The sequence below is a fragment of the Armigeres subalbatus genome, chromosome 2 (assembly GCF_024139115.2).
Source record: "Armigeres subalbatus isolate Guangzhou_Male chromosome 2, GZ_Asu_2, whole genome shotgun sequence".
NCBI lineage: Eukaryota > Metazoa > Arthropoda > Insecta > Diptera > Culicidae > Armigeres > Armigeres subalbatus.
The window spans coordinates 384,007,148-384,021,492 of NC_085140.1; the positions used below are offsets into that span (position 1 = coordinate 384,007,148).

At 38.2% G+C, this 14,345-nt stretch overlaps 1 protein-coding gene across 1 annotated transcript in view; it reads left to right on the plus strand.

Moving 5' to 3' along the window:
- LOC134217322 (paired box pox-neuro protein-like) overlaps nucleotides 1-14,345 on the plus strand; it is a 156,497-nt gene that overhangs the window by 54,644 nt on the left and 87,508 nt on the right. The window contains exon 2 of the mRNA XM_062696071.1: nucleotides 639-716. Coding sequence (XP_062552055.1) covers nucleotides 704-716 — 13 coding nt within the window. The 5' untranslated portion in view covers nucleotides 639-703. The remainder of the gene's footprint in view (nucleotides 1-638; nucleotides 717-14,345) is intronic.

Genomic DNA, 14,345 nt, shown 5'->3' on the forward strand with positions numbered 1-14,345 from the left:
CAGAATGAGTGACATATGTACTGGTAACTGGAATCCTATGGAAAACGTCCAGAAAAATGGAAACAGTGCCCGCAAGAATGTTATTTTCACAAAATGATTATAATCTGAGTTCAACTCAGCTGGTTGATTCCGCATTGCATTTAGCTAGGCTTAGAACTAGATTGGATTCGGATTGAATTTATGCTGGATTTGTGTTAGTATCTAAATGGATTTCAATTGAATTTAGTTGCAGGTTATTGTTTATTCATCACGTCCACAGTTATTACCTGTGAGGTTTCAATTCCAACTCTATTTTTTCGCATGTGTATAAGGCTAACAAGAAAGTTTTACTGCTCAAAGGAGTCGCAAAAATTTACAACTCCAATATTTTCTGGACCAAACCATGAACATTTGAATTAGATATGATTCCCATCGACGTTTGACATGAATCCAGTTTAGATCGTCCTATATGAAATGATCAAAACTCCAATACCACTGATTACGCATTTCCATCCTAGCGTTGAAAACCTAATGACACACCATCAAATAACCATTCGAATAAATTAAAACAATTTACCACGTGCCCCCACATCGAGGGCTTATGCACTCCAGTAATAACACTTTCCCCTTTTTTCCGTTCTCCTCTGTTTCTTTTTCAGATATTGCTAACCCACCGGCTATCGCTTACAATCAGTACTTGCTGAGCTCCCTCAGTGTGGAAGAAATGCCCCATACCGGTAAGTGGAAACGGCTATTAGATTATCATCATAATCATGATCATGCTGGGTTAGATCACGCATCAATAGTGACCGGCACTCGGCAACTTCATGCCACGGCATCAATCGAGTCTCTAGCGTACGTTGCACCTCTTGGTACTCTGGTGCCGACTGTTTCACGGTGTTTATTTGGTTGCAAAACTGTTTTCAAAATTATTTTACTGATTAATATTTGATACTAGACGCTTGCACCAGATTTGGGAGAAGTCTTATGGAAATTACTTTGATGATTAATTTTCAGGGTTTAAATATTTTCCATCAATAAATATAGACAAAACGTAACGAGCCGTTGAAACTCGCGATGATATGCAGCATCTTTATTTCTCCCCCAGAGTAGAAAGCAGTTTTCTCGGCAGCTTTGGCCATGCGAACGAACCGATGCAATAAGAAACGCTTTTCTATGCCTTTTTAATATGATTTTAATATTGGTTTAGTGCAGAAGATGTGGTTGCGATTTTGCAACTTCAAGTGATCGCACCGGCAAACCTGCGCGGTCTCGCGTCATCATCTTTCGCATGGCTTATGATTACCGAGCAGTTGAAATAAGTACGTAGGAGATGGTGACGGAAAAGTGATCTTGATCTCCCGGCTCCTCAGTAATCAAAGTTGATAACACTCATTGGCTGATGGTGATCGTAATCGGAAAGGGATTTCTCGAGGCGAAGGCCCGTGAAGAAATAGGCTAGTGATGTGCACAGCACACCGTACGCACTTGATTATAGCTGAAAAAACTAACCATAAAGTTTTACATATTCTATGTGTCTTGTAAATATGCTACAATAGATTTTTTTTTTAAATTGTGACTTGAGTTAAGTCATTTTTGAGGATGTAATTTAAAAGTATTAGAAATATACGAGAAAGGCAAAAACGATGTTGTGAAAAAAAATCATCAATTTTGATCAATCTATGTTCTCATCTACCCGTATTATGACCAAATCATTACACGGGCAAACCTATAGTACCAAATCGAAATGCCACCATCGAGTCATCCGATACTGGGTGGCAAACTGTTCCCTCTGCTACGTACTTAGCAGCTTATTGCCAAAGCACGATATTCAATTTGCTGATAGCCGATCATCATAATCGGTACGATCATTGCACGGTAGGTGCTGTGAACTGCGGCCTCCGTTTACGTGCCGCCGCACGGTTTCCAGCAGTATCGGATCCCCAACCGATCGATGGTAGCTTGATCAAGTGGCAATTTTTTCGCTACCTCAGGTGGTTCTACGGGAGTGCGCTGTATTAAAATGCAATTGAATTGAACTTCTCCTTTGAGATGTGTGCGCGGAGGTACCGTACGATGAAGTGCCGCCGTATTCATCGAACGATAACTTGTAATTGAATTGAAAAATAATACGCTTAACGCGATCGGGGATATGGTACTACTGTAATAAAATAATCACCGTTCAGGGTGGTTGAGGTCAGCCGAGCACTTTGCTCCTAAGCATCAGTACTCTGCTAAAGTATTAAACAAACTGGGTTACTGGATTAATAGTGCCAGTCAAGAAATAACCAGGAATAATTTAATAAAGTTCATGTTCATGTATAAATTGTTTTTGTTTTCCAAATATCTTTACGATTTTTGCGAACAGGTAGAGTATGATTGATATAGTTTATGGGCCGACTGGTTCCACAAATAGAACAATACAATAAATTTAGGACGGTACAAATAGTAATAATTGATTTTTTTGATCAAAAATTAATGTGAGGGTCAATAAATAAACTTCGCATAAAAATCATGAAATTTCAGACCAATTCCTTAAAAAATCCGATGAGTTTTTGATTTTCTGTATTTTTATTTTCTTTCGAAAACAATAAATTGCGTCGGATGGTTTTTCAATTTTTTTTATAGCGGTATGGGAGAATATTTCACATATGAGTGAAACTATGCGGTTTTACTTGAGACGAATTTATGTGCGTGTGAGTCCTTGATGATTAAGTTTTGCATATCATTTAACCATCACTAAATTGTATGAACATGTGACGACCTAATTCACTAGCAGGAACTGATTCTTTGGAATTATAAAGCAATCCGTAGGATCGTTTTCTTCTCTTAAATTCTTACATAAATTCTGACATGTTTGGTCAATAGTCACATTTTTTAGCGGTATCCGCATAAAATACTAAAAAAACAACCTACTTTCTTAAGCCATTAATTTCGACTGTAGTTTAGTGATTCGGAGATGGCTTTTCAGTCTTGACAAAATCAAAACACTGTTATTTAATCTTGTCCAACGTTTCGGTCTGTTTGGGACCTTCCTCAGGGACTCAATTCTTACAGGACAAGATCGATCACCAGGTGCCAGGCACTGAATTCCAACGAACGATAAACGGAAAGGGTTTTACCATAAACGCGGTGCTCGAACCGTTCTCGTTTATGTGGGAAAATCCTGACCTCATGACAATCAATGGTTCAGCAGAACCACAGTTGAGGATAAACCTGTAAGAATTGAATCCCTGAGGAAGGTCCCAAACGGATCGAAACGTTGGGCAAGATTAAATAACAGTGTTTTGATTTTGTTAATACTTTTTTAAGGACAATCAAGACAGAGTCCCAAAACAGCGTTTTTAACGGCTCATATAATAATTAATAGGTGATTAGCACATCTCAAAAATTTTTACTGTGCGTTCTCCAGCTGAGGATTTATGGCTCTCCAAAAAATATATAGATTAAGCTTTCAACAGGACTTTCATGACTATTGGAGCCTTCCGAGCCTCTTGAATGGAGACTTCCGAGCTTATTGTAAGAAGTCTTCCGATCCTCTTAAATGGCGGCTTTCGAGCCACTTAAAATTAGGCCTCTGAGCATCTTGATAGATCGCTTCAAAGCCTCTTGTAAGATGCATTCCGAGCCTCTTGAATGGAGGCTTCGGAGCCTCTTGAAAGAAATCTTTCGAGTCTCTTGAAAGGAGACTTTTGAATGATTTGAGTCGCATGAAATGAGGATTCCGAGCCTTTTGAAAAAAGCTTTTCGAGCATCTTGAAAGGAGCCATCCAAGCCTTTTGAAAGAAGGCTTCCAAGCCTCTTAAAAGCATGTTTTCGAGCCTCTTAAAAGGAGGCTTTAGAGCCTTTTGAAAGTAGGCTTACAGGCGTTTTGTAAGAAGGCCTTCGGGCCTCTTGAACGGATCATTTCGTTCCTTTTGAGTGGAGGTTTCCGGGCCTCTTGGGAGGAGGTTTCTGGGCAATTTGAAAGAAGACTTCCGAGCTTTTTTAAAGGAGACTTTCGAGCTTTTGGAAAGGAGGCTTCCGAGCGTTTTGAAAGGAGGCTTCCGGGCCACTTGAAAGGAGGCTTCCGGGACTCTCGGAAGGAAGCTTCCGGGCCTCTTGAAAGGAGGCTTCCGGGCCTATTGTAAGGAAGCTTCCGGGCCTCTTGAAGGGAGGCTTCCGGGACTCTTGAAAGGAGGCTGCCGGGCCTCTTGAAAGGAGGCTTCCGGGTCTCTCGAAAGGAGGCTTCTGAGCCTCTTAAAAGAAAGATTTCTAGTCTCTTGAAAGGAGGTTTTCAAAACTCTAGAAAGTAGGCTTCCGAATCTTTTAAAAGGTGCCCTCCAAGCCTCTTGAAAGCAGGCTTCTAAACTGCCTGGAAAGAGGTCTCGAAAAGCGTAGAAAGATGCTTCCAATCCTCTTGAAAAGAAGCAACTGAGCTTTTCAAAAAAAAAAACTTCATGCCTCTTAAATTGTGGCTTCCGGAACTTTAGATTCGAGATTTTTGTTTGGAAGCATATTTTTAACATATTATTCAACATTTTGTAGAGGTGAGGCAGCCTAGGGCTAAACACCTCTCAAATAAGGACAAAGAAAACATTTTGTTTCAATCAGGTAGATCGCATTGAAATTTTTAAAATTTGTCCATTCGACGTTTTGTGCTTTTAATCTGTTGTCCACAGTCCTTCATACACTGAGCGAGTTGTGGAGGGCAGTATTCAATAGGCTTTGATTTACTGATAGTTATGCATATTAAATACAAGACAATATTTTGAAATTAAAAACATTACACTTTATCAATAAATTTTGATTGGAGTTGTAATACATCCGCCATTACGCATTTTTGTCCGAGGTACCCCCAGGGCTACATGTACCGCAGGTTGAGAACCGCTGCACTAGAGACGCACATTTGGTCGAAAGGACACTACGTCGAATGGACATTTGGTCGAATGAAAACTTAGTTGAAATCAGATTTTAGAATGAAGAATCTTTGCACATTTGGTCGGATGACGTTTGTTCAAAAGCGGATTTTCGAATTAAAAATCTTGGTACATGTAGTCTAATGACGTACCGTCGAATGGCTTTAAAAAAAAAAGAACTTTAGTCAATAACAATTAAAAAATAAATGATTTATTGTGGTGTTCATAAAAGTCACATAATTATTGCTTCAATATTGTGCAAAGAATGATAGATTCATAAAAAGAATAAATAATACGAAAACGGTCAATATTCCGAGAATATTTCTCACTGGATATTGTCTTTGGCGAACCCCTTTAACCGACTACGATGAATCGATTCCACCTGGTGAAAAGAAGTTTAGTCGAATGATGTTTCGTCAATAGATATGATGTCGAATAGATTAGGTCATATGACCATTTGGTCGGAATTAAATTTTCGGCCAATCATTAACGAATTATGGTTGGAATTTTATTCTGAACTGATTTTTGTATAAATATTGAGTGAAAGAAAGAGTTTCAATGTAAAGAATAAGAAAACCATTTCCATTCGACTAAACGTCCTTTCGACGAAATGTCATTTGACCAAATGTCATTAGACTAAATGTTCCGAAGCCGACTACGATGAAGTATTGGCAAAATAACATTGATATCATTGGTTTTTGACATGTGCCGAAAAATAGATTAAAGGGTATTTCACCATCAGTACCTAATATTTTGCTATTTCACTTTTTCTTCAATCCACCAGGGTCTCCAGAAGCTTCTGCTAGCTAAGGTGAAAAATCCTCATTGGCATCCGTATTCGTTTCTTCCGCTGCTGATTGTACTTCTTCACGACCACTGAATTCCTCTAATCAGTTTATCCATGTCCATCTTGTGGATTATTTATTTAAATTCAACCGAAAAGCTATTGACGAATTATCCATTTAACTAATTACTTATTACCGACTAAATACTTTCAACACTCGACTAAATGTCCTTTCGACTTCATGTCCTCTCGACTAAATGTCCATCGACCAAATGTTCATTCGACTAAATATCCATTCGACTAAATGTCCATTCGACTAAATGTCCCTTCGAACAAATGTACTTTCGACTAAATGTCATTTGACTAAACGGAATTCGACGAACTGTCCCAAAGCCATAATAATTGGCTATGAATGAGATTTTAGAAAACCGTTGTTTAAGCTTTTGTATTTGTACTTAATTCCGTACTGACCTAATCACTAAAATAAAAACTCCCCCTGAAAAATTAGTAATTTTCCATGAAATATTAGGAAATTGCCAATAAAGAAATCAGGGTATGAGCAATAAATAAATATAAAATTTCCACAAATATTGCAAAATTTCCACAATTATTTATTATTTATTTATTCAGACCAAGGACGAAGTGGCCTGTGCAGTATATAAGAGTCTTCTCCATTCGGCTCGGTCCATGGATACACATCGCCAACCACGCAGTCTACGGAGGGTCCGCAAGTCATCTTCCATCTGATCGATCCACCTGATCGATCCCCAGCAGGCAACGCACCTCGCCTTCTTGTGCCCGTCGGATCGTTGTCGAGAACCATTTTAACCGGGTTACTGTCCGACCTTCTGGCTATGTGCCCGGCCCTTCGCAGTCGTCCGATTTTCGCAGTGTGCTCATGCAACTCGTAGTTCATTCGCCTCCTCCACGTACCGTCCGCCATCTGCACCCCACCATAGATGGTACGCAGCATTTTCCTTTCGAAAACTCCAAGTGCGCGTTGGTCCTCCAAGAGCATCGTCCAGGTCTCGTGTCCGTAGAGGACTACCGGTCTAATGAGCGTTTTGTGGATTGTCAGTTTGATACGGCGGCGAACTCTATTCGATCGGAGCGTCTTGCGGAGTCCAAAGTACTTACGATTTCCAGCAACTATACGTCTCCTAATTTCTCTGCTGGTATCATTTTCGGCAGTCACCAGTAAGCCCAAGTACAAAAATTCTTCTACCACGTCGATTTCGTCACCACCGATGCAAACTGAAGGTGGGTGGCTCACAGTGTCCTCTCTTGAACCTCTCCCTATCATGTACTTCGTCTTCGACGTGTTGATGACTAGTCTGATCCGCTTAGCTTCCCTCTTCATTCGGTGATGTAGTGGTGACCGGAGTGGTTTGTTTTTGCCGTGCAGTGATTAAAAAAAACGATTAATTACGTGTGAAATTGCGACAGTGCCGCGAAAAAGTGCTTTTATTCGCGTGCCCTAAAGTGCTAAGTGACGAAATAACCAAAAGACAAATTGTGTCTGCTGGTTATTCTCGTTCAATTTTGGATTTTTCAGCCCCAGCAGCAGCTGGCGGCCGGTAAATTTTTGTGCTTTGTTTTGTCTCTTTGTGTTCTGTGTCGTCTGCATGGTACCGTTTGCTAGCTGTGTAGGGCATAAGCGAGATGGTTGAGTGCAGTGAGTGTGGCATGGGGATCCTGCCCAGTGATTTGCCAATGAGTTGTTCTGGTTGTGGTTGCGCTAAAGTGTACCACTACAAGTGCACATCCATGACCAAACCATTGGCAAAGCTGGTCACGGAGAATGATAATGTTGTGTTTAAGTGTGATAATTGTTTATCAAGCCAGTGTTGTGGCGAGCAGAATGTATTGCTCTCGAACGTCCAAAAGATCGAAGAGGAAATGAAGAAGATTTCTTCTATGTCTGATTCGATCGAGGGCATTCGAGATGACATTGCTGCTCAGATAAACATCGCGCTAAAAGACGGGATTGAACAATTGGGGAAAAGGGTGCAAAATGCCCTAAATGATGCAGTTAATGGTTTTCGGGACTTAATTGGAAATGAATTGAAAAATATGAAAGGATCATTTTTACAATTTGATGCGACCAATAAAGTAGCTGCAATGAATGTGTCACAAGGTACATCAAGATCGTCTTCGGAATCGAATTTGAATCCAGAGGTAAAAAACGTAAAGTTCAAGAAGACGTTGATGATGTTTTCAATGAGAATATTAGCTTCGCGGATATCGTTAAAAAAAGCACTGGGAGTAAAATTAGTAGTAATAAAGAAAGCAAGAAAAGTGTTGCCATTAATGATGTAAAAGTGGCTCGTAAGACTCGTCCGGTTATTGTGATAAAACCGAAAGAGTCCAATCAAAGTAGCGATGATACTCGCAAGTTTTTGAACAAAAAGTTAGATCCAAAAACACACAAGATCAGTAACTTTAGAAACGGGAAAGACGGCTCTATTATTGCTGAGTGTGCAACAGGGTATAATGTTAACGCTGTCAAAGAAGGCATTCAAAGCGAATTGGGTGAGAGTTATAACGCTGTTGTCCCATCATCGGTGCCAAGATTGAAAGTGATGGGCATGTCTGATAAATTTTCCTCCGATGACTTCATTCAGATCTTGAAAGATCAGAATGAAGACATCGCTATAAATGATGTTAAAGTCGTTAGGATGTATGAAAATCCACGTTTTAAGTACAACAAGTACAACGTGGTAATTGAAGTCGATAAAGAGACTCATAGTTGTTTGTTAACCGCGAAAAAGGTAAACATAAGGTTTGATCGGTGCCTTGTAGTTCCAGAGATTAGCGTTTTGAGGTGTTTCCAGTGTGGAGAATTTGGGCACATGAGTACGGAGTGTAAGAATGACATTGCGTGCTCAAAGTGCAGTGAACGTCACAAGACCTCTGATTGCACGTCAACTGTATTGAAATGTGTTAATTGTTTAAAATGAATAAGGAACGTAAAATTAATCTGGACGTTAACCACGGGGCATTTAGCACCGAATGTAAAGTTTACAAAAGATTATTTGATCGGAAAAAGAGCAGCTTACGTTTCAATGAATAGCAACCAAGTTCCAGTAGTAATGTGAATCAGTTAAATATTTTGTATTTCAATATTGCTGGGTTATCCACAAACTACGTTGCCTTACGTAAGATTGTGGAAGATACACGTCCGTTTTTAGTCTTTCTATCTGAAACACATATTATCGACATTGATGCTTTTGATCAATATAGTATTCCGGGTTACAGTGTGGCTGCTTGTTTATCACATTCGAGACACACTGGCGGTGTTGCTATTTATGTCAAAGAATCGGTTCAGTTCAAGCTTCAATTGAACGAAGTTTGTGATGGAAACTGGTTCTTAGGCATTACAGTTGTACGTGGCATGAAGATGGGTAACTATGGTGTTTTGTATCACTCTCCCAGTTCTAATGACCAGCGATTTGTTGAAATTTTTGAAAACTGGTTGGAGAGGTTTCTAGATCATAGCAAATTAAATGTACTCGCTGGCGATTTCAATATCAATTGGTGTGACGTTCATAATTCGAAGCATTTGAAAAATTTGGCAGATTTTTCAACTTAAAACAGAAAGTTTTTGATTATACGCGTATTTCCCGGCACAGTAGAACTTTAATTGATCATGTTTATTCTAATTTTGATTCAGTTAATACTGTTATTAATTGCGATTTAAAAATAACCGATCATGAAACAATAGTAATCAATGTTGATGATAATAAAGGTAATAATAGTAATGTAAAATAAATTGAAGTGCTGGAGGAAATATTCGAAACAAGCAGTTTCGAATCTTGTCGAAAGAAACGCGGATTGTCACAGAAAAGGCGGAGCTTTGGATCACAAATCAGCTGTTCTCACGAATGTCATAAAAACCTGTACCACTCAGTTAGTTGAACAAAAGTTTGTATCTCAAAATAATTCGAACAGCTGGTACAATTTAGACCTCTTGCGCCTTAAACGTAAAAAGGGATAAGTTGTACAGAAAATTTTGTAGACTTAACAGTGATTATCGTTGGAATAGGTACCAGGTTGCGCGTAATAAATATTCGCAACGTTTGAAACGTACGCGATGCGAATATATTCAGATGAAAATTGATCAACATCAAAACAACAGCAAAGAGTTATGGAAAATATTGAAATCACTTTTGAAACCTAGTACTAGTAAACCGCGGTCCATAACTTTTGATGGCACACTAGAACTATCAGAACAATTAATTGCAGATAAGTTTAACGAATATTTTGTCAGCAGTGTTTCATCTATTAATGCATCTATTGAATTAGTTGATGAACCCGACGAAATACGACAGCCGATCGATGTTAACTGTAGATTTGAAGGCTTTCACCCAATAACATTGGAAGAATTAAGGAATATTTGCTTCTCGATGGGAAAAACGGCTGGTGTAGATAACGTAAATGCAAAAGTGATACAAGACTGCTTTGATGTCATCGGAGACAGCTTGCTGGACCTAATTAATGAATCTATACAAACTGGGCACGTGCCACAAGTTTGGAAGGAATCCTGTGATTCCTATACAAAAAGTTGCTGGAACGATTAAATCCGAAGAGTTTCGTCCCATCAACATGTTGCACACATTAGAGAAAATTTTAGAACTTGTTATAAAAGGCCAGCTGCTAGAGTATTTAAATAATAATAACTTGCTCATACCGGAACAATCGGGATATCGAGAAGGTCATTCTTGTGAAACCGCATTGAACTTGGTATTGGCTAAATGGAAAGAAAAAGTAGAGCAAAAAGATACGATTGTTGCGGTGTTCTTGGATCTAAAACGCGCTTTTGAAACAATTTCTCGGCCCTTATTGTTGAAAACAATTCAGCGCTTTGGAATTTCGGGTTCTGCTTACAAATGGTTTGAAAGCTATTTGAGTGACAGAACTCAACGGACTGCTTTTAACGATTGTGTATCAAGTCCCGTGGAGAACACGCTCGGCGTGCCACAGGGAAGTGTATTAGGGCCTATTTTATTCATTATGTACATAAATGACATGCGACGAGTCTTACGATTTTGTGATATAAATCTTTTGCTGATGACACCGTGCTGTTCATTGCAGCTAAAAACCTAGAAGAGGCCGTTGCACACTTAAACGAAGATTTGCATTCTCTAAGTAGATGGTTGAAATATAAACAGTTAAAATTGAACATAAGTAAAACTAAGTTCATGATAATTTCGCGGAACCGAATAAGTGAAAATGTCTCTGTTATGATGGATGATGAGGCAATTGATCGCGTACGGGAGATTAAATATCTTGGCGTGATTATTGATGACAAGCTAATATTTGACAAACATATTGACAATGTTATCAAGAAAATTGCCAAGAAGTATGGAATTCTTTGCCGATTAAAACACGATTTAACCATTGCTAGTAAAATATTGTTGTATAAATCAATCATCTCTCCTCATCTGGATTTCTGCCCGTCCATCCTATTCTTGGCTAACGGTACACAAATATCGAGATTACAGCGTTTGCAAAATAAAATAATGCGCTTGATTTTGAGATGCAATAGGTTCACTTCCTCAACTTTTTTGTTAGACGCCTTGCAGTGGCTGTCAGTGAAGCAACGCATTGTTTATTTGACTATGGTGTTCATTTTAAAGTAATTAATGGTTTGCTGCCTCGATATTTGTGTGATCGAATTGAAAGAGGAAGTGACATTCATAGATATAATACGAGAAACGCGGTTGATGTAAGAACACCTTTCTTTATGCATGGTGCTTCACAAAATTCATTGTTCTACAAGGGTATAAATGTTTTCAATTCGATGCCTACACACATCAAACGTGCAGCGACACTAGCACAGTTCAAGAGACAATGTATTTCACACGTCAAAGCTGCATTTTAGACAGCTACTCGACAATTTTTTAGCATTAACTAATTTAAGTTTTGACGAAGTTTTACCCAACGGATACTTTTGTGTGTTTTATTTTTATTTTATTTATTGTTTTTGGGGCATTAACGACTACAACGATCGCCTCGATGATGATGATGGATTTTTTACTTTCTTGACGTAATTATTAATTTAACTTTTCTTTGTGTAGTCTACAAGAGTTTGAGCCTCGCGCGCGAAATACAGGTATAAATTATTTCAAATTTAATTTTCATGTGCCACATTTTGATCTGTTTGAATGATTAGGAGTGAATGACTTTTGTATGGTTACTGCTGAAAGAGTTTTGAATGTTCGATATAGCTATCCAGTAGATTGTTTCGCGGTTAAACTGAAACTTTTGATATCGACGGAGCGGTATCACAAGTGTTGGTGCCTGTATTGTCGAGAATCATGAATACTATAGATACATATAAGTTGTTGAGCGAAAATTGACTTGATACGCGATTCCTGGTGAAACTTTTGAAATCTGTGCGAGAGGTATCACAAGTTTTGCATTTTCATAGAGCTGTATGTATCACTACTGATGTTTTAGCAAGATTGCAGTTTTGGAAAGATCAGTTTTTTAAATATATATTTTTTGCTGTATAGTGATGTAAAATATTCAAATTTATATCTGTGATAAGAAATCGGATCGTTTTTCTTTTTGGAAATCCGATTAAATGCATATCAATTAATTATCTTAGAGATAACTCGTCTAGCTCAAACCCTTGTAGGGGTATGTGGCGGGACCATCATCATCATCTTCAGTCTGACGTAGGCTTCCTCCATCTTCTCAATGTTACGTGCCATGATATCTTTGTCGTCGGCGAAGCCAAATAGCTGGACGGACTTATTGAAAATTGTACACTCGTGTTAATCCCTGCTCTTCGTATTACCCCTTCCAAAGAGATGTTGAATAGCAGACACGAAAGATCATCACCTTGCCGTTACCCTCTGCGCGTTTCGAAGGGACTCGAGAATGCCCCAGAAACTCGAAATACGCACATCACCGGATCCATCGTCGCTTTGATCAACCGCGTTAGTTTATCCGGAAACCCGTGTTCGTGCATTAGCTATGCCATAGCTGGTCCTGATCGATTATATCACCTGGCGAACACCTGGTCCGTGGTGGAGCGTTCGCCCATAAAACCCGCCTGGTACTGCCCCACGAACTCTCTTGCAATTGGTGCTAGTCCATCCAAATCCAAATATTCTACGTTTCCGTAGAAAACAAAATTTCTACATATAAATCAATATTAGCAGTAAGGAATCACAAAATTTTTCAAAAAATGTTTTCAATAAAAAATTAAAAATATTCCACAAAATAATCAATAAAGAGCAAATTTTCATAAAGAAATTTAAAAAAAGCAATAAAACATTTTTCCATAGCACTTTTTAAAAAGCGTTTATGGAAAATTTCATCAGTTTTATTGCTTTTTGGCATGTATTTAACCGTCTAAGACGAGTTTAGTACTTTCCATTTAATTCCACTACGTTTTGTTATCTTTGCAGATACGTATTTCGACCTCAACTGTGAGGCTGTCTTCAGTGACTCATACTTTTTTTTTTGTTTTTTCTTTGTATGGATTTTTTGTGGATTTTTTAAAAGTTTTTGATGGAAAAAAATTGTGGAAAATTTTGTAATTGCTTATTGCTAATATTGATTTATTTATGATTTTATTAAAGATTTTCTGTTTGTATTTTGATTTTTTTATGGAAGATTCTTCTTTTATAATTGCAATTTTTGCTTTCAAAAGTGCTAATTTATTTTTGTTTTGTGGAAAATTCTCAATTATTCATGGAAATTTAGCATTATTTGTGGAAATTTTATATTTATTTATTGCTCATATCCTGATTCTTATTGACAATTTCCAAATTTTTTATGAAAATTTCTAATTCTCCATGGAAATTTTATTTTGCTGCCTTATGGAATGATACCGCGACAATGTTTGTTCAATTGAGTCGTTCGAATCGTACCGTAGCTACATTTTCCGTATGGAGACAACAGCGAAGAAAAATCCTTCCTTTTTCATAGTCGTTTATGCGTAATTTAAAACGATCTAGTCGATTTCAAGCTGAAATTTTGACGATAGGACGACTGATTCTCCGGAAAATGTGTACTCACCAGTTTTCTCTCCTGATAGGCTCATAGACTGTCAAGCTTTATTTTTGTAGCCATTCTAGGACTGCAAGCCTCCTTAATAAAGACAATGATAATAACTTTCAACTTGTTTCCAAGGGTCCGAGAAGTGACAATCTTTCACCATTGTTCTTGAGAGTGATAATAAATCGCGCAACTACTCTTTTCCGAATCAGCGGTGTTGAACTTAATTTAGAATTAAAAAAAAACACCTAAATAACGAATTAAAAAAAATCCGAATCTGTAGAAGACCAAATCGGTAGCCTCTCTCTATCCGATTAAAAAAATATGGGCCAAACCACGGCGTTGAGAACTATGTTTTATCAAAAAGCGCTCAACAAAAGCGAATCTCACGGTGTTCATAAGTTTTCATCATCATAATTTTATATTTGGCCATGGAAATTTCTGATGGATCTATTGCTTTCATCCTGATTGAATTACTCACTAATAATATTTGAACATTCTATGAACAATTTCCGACTTCCATAACGCCTCCAATATACTGAAGCAATTGTTCATCTCGAAACAACCGTAGCATTATTGCATGTCACAACATTCAGCATTCCTGCGCCAAGGAGCATCCTACTGTTCGTGGAGCCAGTGCAGAATGACAATCGCCGCATTCCTATGAACAG